At 45.9% G+C, this 16,391-nt stretch overlaps 1 protein-coding gene across 2 annotated transcripts in view; it reads right to left on the reverse strand.

The window, feature by feature from the left end:
* ATRIP (ATR interacting protein) overlaps positions 1 to 16,391 on the reverse strand; it is a 92,444-nt gene that overhangs the window by 5,485 nt on the left and 70,568 nt on the right. The window contains exon 13 of one of the 2 annotated variants that reach the window (XM_088456914.1): positions 52 to 304. The exons of the other annotated variant lie outside the window; for it this stretch is intronic. Coding sequence (XP_088313040.1) covers positions 52 to 304 — 253 coding nt within the window. The remainder of the gene's footprint in view (positions 1 to 51; positions 305 to 16,391) is intronic. 2 annotated transcript variants of the gene reach the window in all.

Genomic DNA, 16,391 nt, shown 5'->3' on the forward strand with positions numbered 1-16,391 from the left:
AAGTTGCAGTAAAATTCTAATATACGGTACAAAGCTTATGGTGATTCCAACCTTCACTCTCATTCAAGATGCTATATTTCCTGAAAATAGCTCGGACCCCGGGCACAGCCTGGTCGTACTGGTGGAGGACCTCCAAGCAGTGTTCACTGAAGTTTTTGTCCTTCTGGAAAAGGCTGTGAAGCAGCATCAAAGTCTCTCTTAGAAGTTGCAGCGACTTGTTTTGCTCCGGAGTGGTTGCGAGTAGTGTTAAACGACGTACACGGAGCCATTCCTGGTGTAAGGTGAGAACCAGTGCCTTCACAACCTGAGTACAGAATAGACAATGCAACTAAAACATCTCTCAGCAAAAGTAACCATTTGCTTACATTGGAATCAATACTATTATTTTATCTGAAAATGTTTATAATACTTATGTTGAATCCTTTTCTCTTAATCCATTAGCAGACACTGGAACTATGGGGATATAACACTTACATTGGCAATGCAAAAATATTCCAGCCACCTAAGCACCTCCCACTTCTATATTCTCATCCTGCAGGAAAGTGAGTAATTTTAGTAAGAAAGTCCCACAGAGCAGAACTGAGAGAGAAAACAACATTTTATCCATAAAAACACTTAACGTTGTTAAACTTTAACAGCAGAACAAGAGCATAATAAGGCAGGTAACTCAGCGCCCTCTAATGGAATCAGAGAACAAGAATTGATGTATAAAAATCTGTCTCTGTGGGTGGGTAGGTTCAAAGAGTTGTAGTGCCCAACATCTTCCAACCAAAAGTGGCACCCTTAGATACCTGTAAAAAACTATGAACTATCTTGATACGAAAACAGATTTAAAGTATGACTTTTCACCGAAGTGACTCATCTAGCTATATATAAATTTTGATACCAGCCTCACACTTGCAGAAGCATCGTAAAGGGTCAGAAGATAATCAGACTCCCTACTGTCTAGTATTCTTCTGACATTTATGCCTTAGTTCTGTGAAGACTCAATCTGGCCCAATGCCTGAATCACGATGACCTGATTCAAGTGGAATTTAGGAGTCACCTCAAGGATAGTTTGATCCAGAGAATTACCCTATTCTCGTGAAAAATCTAATCAAGAAAGCTGTAGGATAAAACCGCCAGTTCCAGAAGTAAACAAGATCTTCCACGTGAGAGACTTTAGATACACTGTGTTAAATGGTTCTGTTGTGAGGTCTTCAAGTTCCAAAGTGCTAAAAAAAAAAAGGCCTGAGGGTCTATGTACTAATCCTTGGAGAGAGATAAAATACCATCCAATCAGTTCCTAACTGTAATTTTTCAAACATAGCCTGTAAAGTGACAGTTAGAAGCTGATTAGTTGGTACTTTATTTCTATCCAAGGCTTAGTACATACTCCTGAATGTCTTAAAGCGTCAATGCTTGCAAAAAGAAAAAAATCTGCTCTCCATAAACAGTTCTAACCTCATCAGGAAGAAACAGAGTGCAGAGACCTGACCCTCAATTTCATACCGTTATCCAAGCTACCTTTTAGGGACAGCAGAAGATAGGCTAAATGTAATAAAGCTGTAGAACTTCCTATTCTCACACCAGCTGCTGTGGAACTGCACATTCCAGCATGCCTTTACACAGTTTAAGTATGCCACCACAGCATGACAGGGCATGCTGGGATGTGTAGTTCTGCAGCAGCTGGAGTGCCACAGGTTGCCTACTCCTGATCTAGCCATTTGATATCCCCCCAGCCCGAAACTAGGTTTTCTGTGTATTACTGTTTTGTGTCACACTGCAGCTTCAACCAGGTTTATTGCCGGGTTGGCGCTGTTCACACTGAACCTGGGTCAGCCCTGTAAAACCCTATGGATGTCATTAAAAGTTGACTTTTCAGGCTCACAAAGATTAGATCACAAAAGGGAGGAGTGTGGCCTGCTCACAGCATTGCAGGAATCATGGCTGATGGATTACCACTGTGTAGCCATGAATTCACGAGTACTTGTGCTTTAATGCTATTTGATTCAGCCAGTGAAGACATTCTGCAGCTTCTGGCATCATAGTGTACAGTTCACTTCATCATCACTCCAATTATCCATTACTGTAATGACACTAGTGGTATTAACCCCTTTCAGACTACCAGTGTGCTGCCTGTGTGTCTGGCTGCTGACATAATCAAGTGAGACCCAGGAACATCCAATCAGTGGTGTTTGCAGAGTGCCATGTTGGATAACCTGGGTAGGGCCTGTTCACACTGCACTCCAACTCAGCTTGTCCCGTGTTCAACCATGATCAATTGCAGGGTTGAAATGCCAGGTTACTTGACCCAGTATTTTTGTTGATGGCATGTTCACACTGCACCTCCACCTGGCTATATCCCAGGTTATTTTTGAGATGTGAAAGAGGTATTACTTGGTCAACTTTCTGCCTTTCACACCCGAGTGGGCACTTTTTGGTATTCCTTCTGCTCAGCCTCGTATTATCCCCAGTGGCAGGCGTTTGCTGATGGCTGTTGGTGCTGCAGCCCGCAAGGCCATTCTCCAACCATGGAATCATCCTACCTCTCCCTAAAACATTGTTTAACCACTTTCCTGGCATGGTCACATTTTTCTGACCACACCAGGCTGTGCGTTACATGATATGATCACAATAATGCGACCAGTCAGATAGACAGTGTGGGCAGCTGCAGGAAGAGAATCTTCCCGCAGCTGCTGCTCTCAGTGGGACCTTCCGTGCTGACGATCATTGCTGATCTGTCAGCACAGCAGGACCCCCCACCCAGTGGCTGCAGAGATTAGCAGCCACTGGGAAAAAGTAAATTAGTACATTAGGACTCAGTGCTGAAACCTATTTGATATTAAAGGACATAGCAGCAGTAGAAAACAATAAAGGCAGGTGCTACCATGGATGATTAAAATACAGCCATATGTCAATAGTGATAAATGATTTGTGATAACTATAGGAAACAAATAAAAGGGATTATTTAACTGCTGAGGAAGGACCAAGCGCTTCAATTGATGAAGAAAGTGACACAGAAGTGGCAACATGCAGGACTGACTCAGCTTTTCAGTCATCACATGAAAGTTTAAGCAGTGTGCGAGCATCACCTATCAAGAGGAAAAGACTGAAAGAAGAAAACTATTGCAAGAGGAAATCAGTAAAAATTGCAGAAGTTATAAAAAAAAAGGATATATTCCATATTCCAGCTGTGGAACATGTGCCTGATAATTGTTTTATACTGTTGCTGTGTCCTTTAATATCAAATGGGTTGCAGCACTGAGTCTTAATGTACTTCTGAAATTTGTCACATTCTTGATCAAACTACCACTATTCACTGATAATCTGTATTAGCAGGGGTGTATCTAGGGGTCCGAGCGCCCCTGGAAAAGTAAGGGACAGGAGCCCCCCCATCCCATATTTTTGGAATAATTACACACTGTACTTATATTGTTAAAAACTAAGAAATTTAAAATAGATTAAAAAAAAAAAAAAAAAAAAAAATTTTTTTTATTTTTTTTTAAAGTGCCCACCTCCACTCACTGGTTTACGTTTAGGGTGGAGGGCACACTGACCGACATCAGTAGCTACCCTGCCCCAGGGTGCTCCTGTCTGCTGGATGAGCGGTTGCGGCAAGCCCTGCCCCCTGTCACAAACAGCACACTTATCTGCCCAGTCTCTCACCGTCAGTGCGTGTCACTCAAAAGTTGTGATCCTGGCTGGTGGCATCAGACTGTAACAGCGCCTACTGGGATCACCGCGGTGCAAGTCGTGCAACTTTTGAATAATTCACACTGAGGGCTCCCCATCCCATACTGTGCTCCCCTTCTCCTCTCCACATCCAACACTGTGCTCCCCTTCCCCCCTCCCCCCTCCAACACTGTGCTCCCCTTCCCCCCTCCCCATCCCATACTGTGCTCCCCTTCTCCCCTCCATATCCAACACTGTGCTCCCCTTCCCCCCTCCCCATTCCATACTATGCTCCCCCATCCACATCCCACACTGTGCTCCCCTTCCCCCATACACATCCCACACTGTGCTCCCCATCTCTCCTCCACATCCCACACTGTACTCCTTTTCCATCCAGCCCCCACACTGTGCGACCCTTCCCCTATCCCAAGCGGTGTGTGCTCCCTTGTGTGTGCACTCTTCACATCCCACACTGTATTATGTGCTCCCTCTCCACCTCCACACTGATCCCACATTTTTCCCTCCCAGCAGTAGTCTCTTACTAACAGAAAAGAAGACAGAGGATGGCCCGGTACCTCCTTTCCTGAGTGCTCTGGCTGGCTCCTTTGACACGGACAGTGTCAGCCCACTGCCAGACAACATTGCGTGGCAGCAGTCATTAGCAAGATGCTTCAGTGCGGGGAGCCAGGTGAGAGCGGACCACACACAGTCATTGTGTGTTTTGCTGTGGTGCCGGACATTGCCCTGCACCACCACAAGCGCCAGGACTCTGCTCCACCATCCCTTGGCTGTAGCGCAAGAACCAGGCAGGAAGTCAGAGGCGGGTTAAGAGGAAGCTCGACAAGTGTCAGTCAGTGAGTGCCTAGCTTTCCTAAATTGCAGACGACTCACTGCTGAAAGTGCCCGGCCCCAGACTCCACACCAGTCATGAACGACAGCCCTGATTTCTATCCCCTGGCCGCAGGTGTCACCACCGGGTGGCGCCCCCGTTCCTTGGTCGGCGCCCCTGGCGAGTGCCATCCTGGCCAATGGTTGGATACGTCCCTGTGTATTAGATAAACTGTCTTAGGGCCTGATTCAACAAGGAAAGTAACTGCTACCACACACACAATCAGCTGAATGTGGCATACTGAGCATGGGTATGCGATCGCAGTGACTACGCAGACCCAATGCAGAGTGATTGACATTTGTGAGTGGTGACGGGGGGGAGAACGCAGGCGTGCCAGTGCGTTTGTACGCCGGTGCAGGGGCGTGCATAAATTATCCACTGCGACGGCATACGCAGCTTCAGCTCCCATAACGTGCGATCAGGCTTGCAATTTCTGAGTAAGGTCTGACCTTGTGCAAGTGAGCGTGAGGCTCCGATGGCCCTCGAAGTTTACAATGTTTTCGCTATTTTGCTTACAGATGTAAGTAAAGGGAAGTGGGCGTCCTTATGTTGTACTACGATTGCATTGTGATCGCAATGGATTAGCATACTATCGCAGTGAGACTGCATACGTAATTGCTATTGCATTCACAATTGCGATCCGTAATGAATCAGGCCCTTAAGTCCCTTGTATCACTAGTTCTCAATGCAAAAGCTGCAGCCAGACTGAGAAGAACACAGTAGGATGGCCATCGACCATCAATAGTTTACAAATATCAATGGTTTACTTCTGATAGTCGATGGCAGAGAGCCAATTGTCTTTTGCCATCAATGGCAAAGTGAAACCCAATTTTTTTTTCTGCTCACAACACAGAGCTTAACCCCACCTCTGGCTGGACGCAGCGCCTCATCCCCTAAGCCCCCGCCCCCAGTTTTTGTATTAGCTTGCAGCTTGCCAGGCACCCGTAGCCATCGAATGGTGCAAACCATCGATGGCTCACCATAGATTGTTATTGTACCATCGATGGTTACCACCAGTGGCCATCCCTAGAAAAGAGAGAGAGACTACAAGACAAATCTGAACTTGCCAGTTGCATGGTTAGGGCAAGAAGGGTTCAAATTGTTTTTACTCCTCTTCCCAAAATGAAACTTATACCAAAGAGAGATGGTATTTCAGTTTGTGATGATTTGGCATGGAACGACCCTGTGGCATAGGGATCAGAATTGTCGTAATTCTAGCTAACAGCACTATAGGGACATTTTTCCATTTATTCACATGCCCTGTGGACAGACGGTAAAGCGTCAATCATCTGTGGGTAACCTGAACTTCTGAAGTTTAGTCCATGCCTCACTGAGCACAGGAACCAACTGAACCAAAATAATCCAACTATTTCTTCTTCATTCTAAACAAAACATCGTCAAGCTCAGCTGACGCCTCCCTGTCCAGTACATGCAGATCCTAATGCTTTGCTCCCACTAAAACATCCACATCATAGCATCTCGTACAGTCCTTGCCAAGGCAAAGCCTCAATAGTGGACTCTTCTGTTACCTCTTCATTTCACTGGGAGGAGTAATCAGAATGAGACCTTCTACCGAACTGTACTAAGTATTCTTCCTAAGGAAGAAGACCATTTAACTAGAGGTGTGCACCGGCCACTTTTCGAGTTTTGTGTTTTGGTTTTGGATCTGGATCTTTCTTCGTGTTTTGGATCTGGATTGGTTTTGCCAAAATCACCCTTCGGTGTTTTGGGTTCTGGGTTTTGTGTTTTGGATCTGTATTTTTTTTTTTTAAAAAGCATAAAAACAGCTAAAATCACAGAATGTGTTGATTTTTCTGCTCCTATGCTATTATTAACCTCAAAAACCTTAATTTCCACTCATTTCCAGTTTACTCTGAACACCTCACAATAGTGTTTTTATGTCCAAAAGGTTGCACCGAGGTAGATGGATGACTATGCTAAGCGACACGAGTGGGCGGCACAAACACGTGGCCCATCTAGGAGTGACACTGCAGTGGCAGACAGGATGGCAGTTTGAAAAACTAGGCCCAAAACAGTACATAATGCAAAGGAAAAAAAAGAGGTGCAAGATGGAATTGTTCTTGGGCCCTCCCACCCACCCTTATGTTGTATAAACAGGACATGCACACTTTAACAAACCAATCATTTCAGCGCCAGGGTCTGCCACACGACTGTGGCTGAAATGATTGGTTCGTTTGGGCCCCCACAACACAAGCTGGCAATTAATCTGGCCCTGCACAAACTGGCTCTATGGAGGCAAGATGTCGTCCTCATCCTCCGCATTCACCGATTCCTCACCCTCTTCAGTGTTGTGTACATCCTCATCCTCACAGAGTATTAATTCGTCCCCGCTGGAATCCACTACCACAGGTCCCTCTGTACGTTCTGGAGGCTGGTCTCCCTGGAAAAGTTGATCATTCATTTTTATGAACATCATCTTCTCCACATTTTGTGGAAGAAACCTCCTACGCCTTTTGCTGACAAGCTTCCCGGCTGCACTAAACACTCTTTCGGAGTGCACACTGGAGGGGGGCAACTCAGGTAAAACAGAGCCAGTTTGTACAGGGGCCTCCAAATTGCCTCTTTTTCCTGCCAGTACATGTACGGACTGTCTGACATGCCTACTTGGATGCTGTCACCGATGTAATCCTTTAACAGACAGACGCAGGCTTGTCGCTGCTGCTTTGAGGATGCAGGTGCGGCTACAGCCCACACAATTCACAAAGACAGGAAAAAAAAAGAATTTTTTTATTGTTTGTGGAGCGCACTTTGAGGGTTACACCATCCTTTAACAGACAGACGCACGCTTGTCGCTGCTGCTTTGAGGACAGTATCATATGCAGTGACAGTAGACTTGTCAGAAATTGTTGGCACGTCCTTCAGTCCGGACTAGATGTCCAAACCGGCCCTTGACTTATGACACAGGCGCACGCTTGGCGCTGCTACTGTGTTGATGCACATGCGGCTACATCGCACACAAGTCACAAACACATAAAAAAAATAGTTTTTTATTTTTTGGAGCACTTTGAGGGTTACACCACCCTTTAACAGACAGACGCACGCTTGTCGCTGCTGCTTTAAGGATGCAGGTGCGGCTACAGCCCACACAATTCATAAAGACAGAAAAAAAAAGAATTTTTTTATTGTTTGTGGAGCGCACTTTGAGGGTTACACCATCCTTTAACAGACAGACGCACGCTTGTCGCTGCTGCTTTGAGGATGCAGGTGGAATCTAGACGGGATTTGGAACTGGGGACACACTACCTCCATCAATTGTCTAAATCTCACTGCACTAATGGCGGATACCGGACGCACGTCTAACACCAACATAGCAGTCAAGGCCTCAGTTATACGTTTTGCTTCAGGATGACTGCTGTCGTACTTCATCCTCCTAGCTAGGGACTGTTGGAGGGTCAATTGTTTAGTAAAAGTAGTGGTGTTCCTACTTCCTCTCTGGGATGATGAACAACTCCCAGCAGCAGCAACAGCACTAGGAGGAAGTGGTTCTTGATCTTTCCCTATTTTATTTTTATCGGAGAAAGTTTGGTCCTCCATTTATGTTATATTGATATATACGTGCGGCTAAGGCGCACACAAACACAGCAAATATTTTTTTATTTTTGCTGGAGAGTAGTGCACTTTGTGGGTTACACCACCCTTTAAGAAATGAGCCAGCCGGCTCTTTACTTATGGGACACAGGCACACGCTTGGCGCTGCTCCTTTGTTGATGCACGTGCAGCCACAGTTCACAAAAATTCACAAACACAGAAAAAAAGTTTTTATTTTGTTTGGAGTGCCCTTTGGGGGTTACAGCACCCTTTAACGGTCAATCCAGCTGGCCCTTTATTTATGGGACACAGGCGCACGCTTGGCACTACTTTGTTGATGCACGCGCGGCTACTGCGCACACAATTCACAAACACAAAAAAATATATTTTTTTATTTTGTTTGGAGTGCCCTTTGGGGGTTACAGTACCCTTTAACGGACAAGCCAGCCGGCCTTTTACTTATGGGACACAGGCGCACGCTTGGCGCTGCTCCTTTGTTGATGCACGTGCAGCCACAGTGCACACAATTCACAAACACAGAAAAAATATTTATTTATTTTTTGCACTTTGGGGGAGCACCCCTGACGAACAGAGCACCCCCTGGACAACACTACAGCACCCCTTTAGGACTGGGACACTGCACAGGACTTTGGAGTGGACACAGCCCCTATGGACAACTGACTGCACAACACAGTCCAGCCAGCCCCTATGGACTTTGAAGTAGTGGACACAGCCCCTATTTTCCAACAGCAGCACAGCGCAGCACAGCACAGCACTGCACTGCACTGCACTACACTACACAGCCCAGCCAGCCCTAACTCCCACCCTCCCTCTTCACTGTCCACAGCAGAGTGAGAAAATGGCGCCGACGCGGGTACCTTATATAGGATCCAAAACCTGCGAGACCCGGAAGGCGGGATGATGACGTTTTGCCTCGATTTCAGATTCGAGTAGGCGGGAAAAGTCGAGCCTGACTCGGATCGGGGGGGTTCGGATTTCAGAAATCCGAACCCGCTCACCCCTACTTTTAACCAGTCCATGAACTGACTGGTGTACAAGCTAGTTCATCTAGATTTATCGCTAAGTGACGAGATGGCAATAGCTGAACACTGTCAGATACCTTGGATAATTTGCGGAAGGGACAGATTTCTACAGCTACATCCTGGGACATACCACGAGCTGCGTGAGCTCAGAATTGACTGAACTAGGATTTAGCACAAGATGGCTCCAGATCAGTTTAGAAAACCAGATACATTCTATAGAGTAGTAACCAATTATATCTGGAAAGGGAGTAGGCCAAAAATGTCAAGAGGAGCCCTGTCACTACCGAAGTTAGAAGGGGGAGTAGAATTTTCCGACTTAAATATCAGTGAGCTTATATGCTGATTCAGATTAGTTCAATGACACCTCTCCCAAACCCTGGGCAATTATCAAGGATGGCCACGATCCCTTTTGTCCCCTATTTATTGCTTCCTGGTTCTGTGAAGCCCTTGGGATCTGACCTTCCCAAGGCTGTGCATGCTACTGTAGTGGTCTGGCATAGATTGGCAGTTCTGATGGAAGAGCCGTCGCTACCCTCTCCATCTCAAACATTGGCAGGTATAGCCAATTTGATTTCAGATTGACATGTTGAGACATGGGCTAATTGCGGTCTTCTCTCAGTGGGCGATACTTTTTCTGAAAATAGGTTAGTTTCCTTCTTGTACCTCCAGTAACACCATAATATCCCGAAGAGGAAATTCTACATATATCTGCAACTTGGGCACTGGATTCAATGTAATTTGCCTCCCTCTTTGAGGAACCCTGATATTGGAGGCTAAGAAGGGGAGACTGGCCTGTCAGGTGAAATGGGAGAGGGCTCTATCTAGGATGCTGACTGATGAGGACTGGGAGATTGTTCCAGTTTTAAGATGTCCCATCACTCAGTAATGTTCTTTAAATTAATACATTCGGTCAGAAATGACATATCGTGCTGACATTGTCTCAGTGTGTACCCAGCTTATGGCCTCCATAGCACATCTGTGGAAGACCGCTTTTATGCCCAACATTTTGGTTATAGAATATACGATCCAAATGCATTGTGATTTTGAAACTGCAGACTGTAAATACTCTACCTCTGCTTCGTCTCCCCTTATGAATTTGTCCAAATGGAATGAATATCGGGAGGAGCAAGGTCAATCCTCTCTACATAAGTAAAGCCATTAACTTAACCATCTTAATGTCACCTGAAATAACTGTCATCTTCTAGCGACCGCTGGAGCACAAAATTGGCAGGAGATTTAAAAATGAAAATGAGAAATAAATATTATAAAAATAGGCTGCCCAGCAGCCCTGCCCAAAAGCACCCTGTCCTGTGGGCACACAGAAAAATAAAATTGAGTTCCCTGCAATATGAGGATAAACAAGAGGGAGGATCTCAAACAGCTTGAATATATTTAATATTCCAATGTCCTAAAATTTGTTGTAAATGCCCATGGTTTCAGTGTCCCCAAAGGATAAATGGGAAATGTATATGAACGCAATGTAATTTTTCCTTGATGGAAAATGCATGAAAATATCCTTCTTTTTAAGCCAAATGTGCTAGACCCTGTAGCAGTAACATTTATACAATCATAACTATGCTAAGGGTATTGTAACGATCAGTGAAGTGGTAGTCTCAAAGTAGAGTATGGACACATTTTGTGGTGGAATAACTGGCAGCCTTGTCTGATGAAGTTGACGTTTTACAACAAAACGCGTCAGACTGCTTCATTGTGACTACCATTGGACCGATCTTTACTACAGACTCAGCTTAATCACAACAGAACCGTAAAATAACATTTGAAGTTCCCAGTTGTCAATTATGTCACACAGCTCTTGAATAAAGAGAACTTTCCCTGTCCTAGACTCTGTATAATAATAGAATTGTAATTCATAATGTATTGCTTACTAGTATTTAATACTAAATAAACAAATATTAAATAAAAAGTAAACAGCTGCAGCTGTGTGTGTAATAGACAAAATCTAATTAAATCTGTACTTATAAAATAAATAGCTATTATTATACGAGGGTGGTTCAATAAGTAAGGTAACAAGACATCTCACATGTGTCATGTTCTCCATTTTATTCTTTCCTGCCAAGTCAGAGCAGGTAGATGACTGCTTTCCCTCACGGCTATTAGACTGCGCCTCATATCAGAGGGGCTGGCAGAAACATAGTCAAACATTGTAGTGCGTAGTGTAATTAGATTTCTGTGTCTAAATGCACATTAGCAGCTGAAATTATTTAGCAATTTGTCGAGGTGTTTGGTGCTAACGTCATGTCACAGAAACAGGTTTGGTGCACTGCCTTTAATAACGGCAAAACAGATGTTCAAGATGAGCAGCGATCTGACCGGTGAACTGTTACGACGCTACCATTGGGAGGTACTGGACCATCCTCTTTACAGCCTTGACCTTGCATGGAGTGATTTTCATCTCTTTGGAACACTGAAGAAGCACCTGGGTGGAAGGCGATTCACAACCAACGGTGAAGTTCAGCAAGTCGTCATGTCCTTGCTGCAGGCGCTTGACACTGATTTCTTCTATGCCGGGATAGCTGTCTTGGTGGAGCGTTGGAACAAATACTTAGACAAGTAGAGGGAGTATGTGGAAAAATTTGAGTTATGGTATAACATACCTCAGTTAACTCTTTATCTTCGAGGTCCATAGGGTCCACAGGATCTACCTTGGGGTATGAAGTTGGAGAGATCCATTCACCAAACAGATTACAGCTTTAAAGCTCCCAGCATGCACTGGTCCTACCTCCCTATATACCCCGCCCCAGGCATTCAGTTTGTAAACAAGCTTAACGGCAAGAGACGGAAAGTGGAGAAGGAAGTACAATGTACCAAAGAAACACTCTCAAAATATGAAGAGGGAATCAGTGATACAAAAAGGCAAAGAACAACTGAGGCCAGGGTGGGTGCCCAGTGGACCCGATGGACGTCAAAGAAAAAGAGTTAACTGAGGTATGTTATACCATAACTAATTTTCTTCTTCAGTGTCCATAGGATCCACAGGATCTACCTTGGGGACGACCTAAAGCAATTCCCTTAAGGTGGGGACACTCCTGAGCAGAGAGGAGAATCCGCCGCCCAAAGAAGCATCTCGAGAGGAAAAAAGTATCAAATGCATATAATTTGATAAAGGTATGGACGGAAGATTAAGTGGCTGCCCTTCACAGCTGTTCAGCCGAGGTGCCATGTCTAACCGCCCACGATGGTCCAACAGGCCGAGTAGAATGTGCTATTAGTATTATCCTGCCTCCTTCCTGCTTGAACTTTCTGAGGACCCTTGGGAGAAGGGAGATTGGAGGAAACAGGTATGCCAACCTAAAGTCCCACCTCACCGCCAGAGTGCCTACGAAGGCAGCTGAGGGGGGGCCTTATGGTTGTGGAGTGATGTCATGAGGTCTACGTCTGGTAGTCCTCACCTGTCAGTTGGCAGACGTCCGGATGAAAAGCCCATTCTCCGGCGTGTATGTCCTGCCGACTTAGGAAGTCCGCTTCCCAGTTGAGGACTCCAGGGATGAATATTGCAGAGATTGCTGGACGATGGCATTCTGCCCACAGCAGAATTTCTGCGACTTCCTTCATGGCAGCCAGACTTTGTATGCCTCCTTGATGTAGGCCACTGCTGTCGCGTTGTTGGACTGAACCTGGACAGGCCTGCCCTGTAGGAGGTCCTGCGCCAATATGAGTACTCTGTGCACTGCACAAAGCTCCAAGATATTTATTGGTAGGTGACTTTCCTGAACTGTTCACCTTCCCTGGAAGGTGTGGTAACCCTTCACCGCTTCCCATCCTCGCAAACTTGCGTCCGTGGGGAGAAGTACCCAATCCGGTACCCATAATGGACTACCTTTGTTTAAATGAGTCGTCTCCAGCCACCAAGCGAGGGAGTCTCGAACCTCTGGCAAGATGCTAATCATCTGAGACTTTATCCGATGATACGGACCATCCCAATGAGCCAGGATCCATTGTTGCAGGGACCTGGAGTGGAACTGGGCATAGGCCACCATGTCGAATGTGGCCACCATGGAGCTTAGCACATGCATTGCCAAGTGTACCGACACTTGTTTGCATTCAGTGAAGACTGCGCACACAAGACTGTAGTGCCACAATCTTGTCTTCTGATAGAAGAATCCTCTGTCCCACAGAGTCCAACAATGCTGCTGAGTTGGAGAAAGAGACAACTTTTTCCAATTGATTATCCAGCCGTGCTCTTGTAGACAGATAATAGTCATCTGCAGATGACATTGTAACATTTCCTGAGATCGTGCTAATATCAGGAGATCGTCCAAATATGGCAGTATCCTGACTCCTTGTAGTCTGAGACGAGCTGTCATGACTGCCATTATTTTGATAAATACCCGAGGGGCTGTGGCTAGACTGAAGGGTAGAGCCTGAAATTGGTAATGTTGCTGATCTACCGCCAATCTCAGAAAGCCTTGGTGGGATTGTGCAATCGGAACATGCATATATGTATCTTGTATGTCCAAGGATACCATGAAATATCCAGGCTCCATCGCCAGCATAATTGACCATAGGGTTTCCATACGGAATTTGGGCACCCTGATGAATCGGGTGAGAGATTTCAGATTCAGGATAGGGCGATGTGACCCATTTGGTTTTTGAATCAAATATAAATTTGAATAATAACCCCTTCCCTGTTGCATCTCAGGGACGGGGACTATGACTTCAGGAGGGCCCCAGTAGACTCCCAGTAGGCCGAAGCTCTGACCGGGTCAAAAGGCAGGGTTGTACCAACAAACCTCTGAGGGGGATGCCGCAGGAACGTGATGGCGTAGCCATGAGAGACCAGCTCTCGTACCCAGGCATCCGTAGTCATCCGATGCCAGGCCTGGGCGAACTGTAGAAGTCGGCCTCTAACCCCGATATCCTCCAGGGGGAGGCCGCACCATCAGACAGTAGGCTTACCGTCTGGCCTGGAAGCAGGACGTTTGGTTGACCAAGATTTCTTGGCCTGCAGCTTCCTGTGGGAGTGACTCTGTCTGGAGAAAGACTGTTTCCTTGCTCCACTCTGTGGGCAAAAGGACAGAGATGACGACTGCCTAAACTCAGCAGACTTCGGTGTTGCCAAAAAAGCCATTATGTGATCCAGCTCTGGTTCAAAGAGTACATTCCCCGCAAAAGGCAAGGATTGAAGAGCCTTCTTGGACCCTGCATCCGCCTTCCAGGTCTTTAGCCAAAGGTATTTTCAGGCTGCAACTGAGTTCGCCGAGACCCTAGAAACCAAGATACCTGCATCAATAACCGCTTCCCCCATATACACAGCTGCTTCTCGCATTTGACTGAGAAGAGATTGTTGCTCTCTGGTTGCATCAGGAATAATATCTTCCAGAGATTTTGTCCATTCTTCCATAGCTTTGGCTACCCAGGCTACAGCCATAGCTGGTCTGGTAATAGCTCCAGATAATGAAAACATTGATTTTAAATAATTGTCAAGTTTTCTATCTGTGGCTGCTGCCGAAATGGGTAACGTAGCGATCCTGATCAATCTTGTGACATGAACGTCGATCGTTAGGGGAACTTCCCATTTGTTACACTCGCCATGTGCAAATGGGTATCGAGAGGTTATATTCCTTGTAGCATGGAAATGCTTACTAGGAGTACCCGATGCATCAGACATGAGATTTGTCAGTTGCTCAGACTGAAGGAAATAATCCTTAGCCACCTTCTGACGTCTAAAGATCGGAGTCTAAAGGTGCCCACACACATACCGACTTGCTCCCAAACAGCCAATGTACACGATTTCCCCTGAACTCTCCCTGAACTCTCCCCAGGCAGTTGTGGTCACGATTTGGAGTTAAAAATGTCCAATATGACTAAAGATCTATCTTGCAGCCAGTGCATTGTATCCCAGATTGGCTAATCTGCCCTACAGCACGGCAGATCTGAAGATGCGAGGTACGACGAGCGGGGACGCGCATCGGCATCGTGATCAAGAGTAGAAACTCACGATTTGCCCATTTTTTACATGATCCGTCGTCACGATTCGTCGAAATTGGCCCAATTGGATGAAAAGTCAGTATGTGTGTGGGCACCTTTAAGGTCCCCACACACAACGATGTCCTCACGATACGATTTTATGGCCAATTTCCTCATGAACTTTCACGGGAGCTCCCTTGCCGTCGTGATCACGATTTGGAGTAAAAAATGTCCAATCTGACTAAAGATCTATCTTGCAGCCAATGCATTGTATCCCAGATTGGCTAATCTGCCCTGCAGCACGGCAGATCAGAAGATGCGATATACGACTAGCGGGGACGCGCATTGGCATCGTGCTCGTGAGTATAAACTCACGATTTGTACTTTTTTACCCGATTCGTCGTCACGATTCGTCGAAATCAGCCAAATCGTGTAAAATGTCGCTATGTGTGTGGGCACCATTAGATGTCAGTGAAACTTCCTCTATACTGAGGACAGCTATAGCCACTCTCACCAGAGAGGGGACATCCACAAGGGACTAATGGTCTTCTTCCACTGATTGAGACCCAGAACTCTGAGTATCAGAGTTTGCTTAGGAGGCAGAGTCAGACTCTTGAGGCAACGACTGACGAGAACCTCTCTTATGCCCCTGCTTTACCGCAACAGGTCTATCTGCCTGCTGAGAGGCTATAGACAGCTGCATACTCTGACTAGAGTGAGCAGTAGAATTAACCCAACAGGAATTCATGGTGGGCATACACATAGAAGGATACACATGCTGTGAACAATACTGCCGCAGCAGGACCCCGTGCTTCTGCAGCCTTGTCTACTAAGTATGACAAAACCTGAGGCAAATGGCCACCCAGGGTTGCTCTAGTGCTGGTGCAGTGTACCGGATGGCCCAGGTGGCTGTTTACAACAGTTGCTACACAATCCATCCTGTATAACTTCTTGCTCAGACAGGCCTGCAAAACAGGACTTACATGTCTTCAGCACTTGCGGTTCATCCTTCTCATCATTACCTTTAGACATGACAAATGTGTAAATGGTATAAGGTGTACAGTATAAATGCAATGTGACCTTTATCAGTGGAAAAACCTCACACACCCCTCTTCAGAGGGATGGAGAGAAAACACAGTGATATTTATAACTGACAGTTTGAAAAACAGGCGATATAAATACAGCAGCTAGTAGTATATACAGTCACATACAATGCATAAATACGGATAATTGCTACTGCAAATGGACTCTGTATCAACTAATCAGCCCAGACGGGGTTGTGGTAGGATGTAGAGCGCTATATACCAGACCCAAGGGAGAGGTATACA

This window comes from Taudactylus pleione, unplaced genomic scaffold (genome assembly GCF_031769625.1).
Source record: "Taudactylus pleione unplaced genomic scaffold, aTauple2 ptg000726l, whole genome shotgun sequence".
NCBI classification, from domain to species: Eukaryota; Metazoa; Chordata; class Amphibia; order Anura; family Myobatrachidae; genus Taudactylus; species Taudactylus pleione.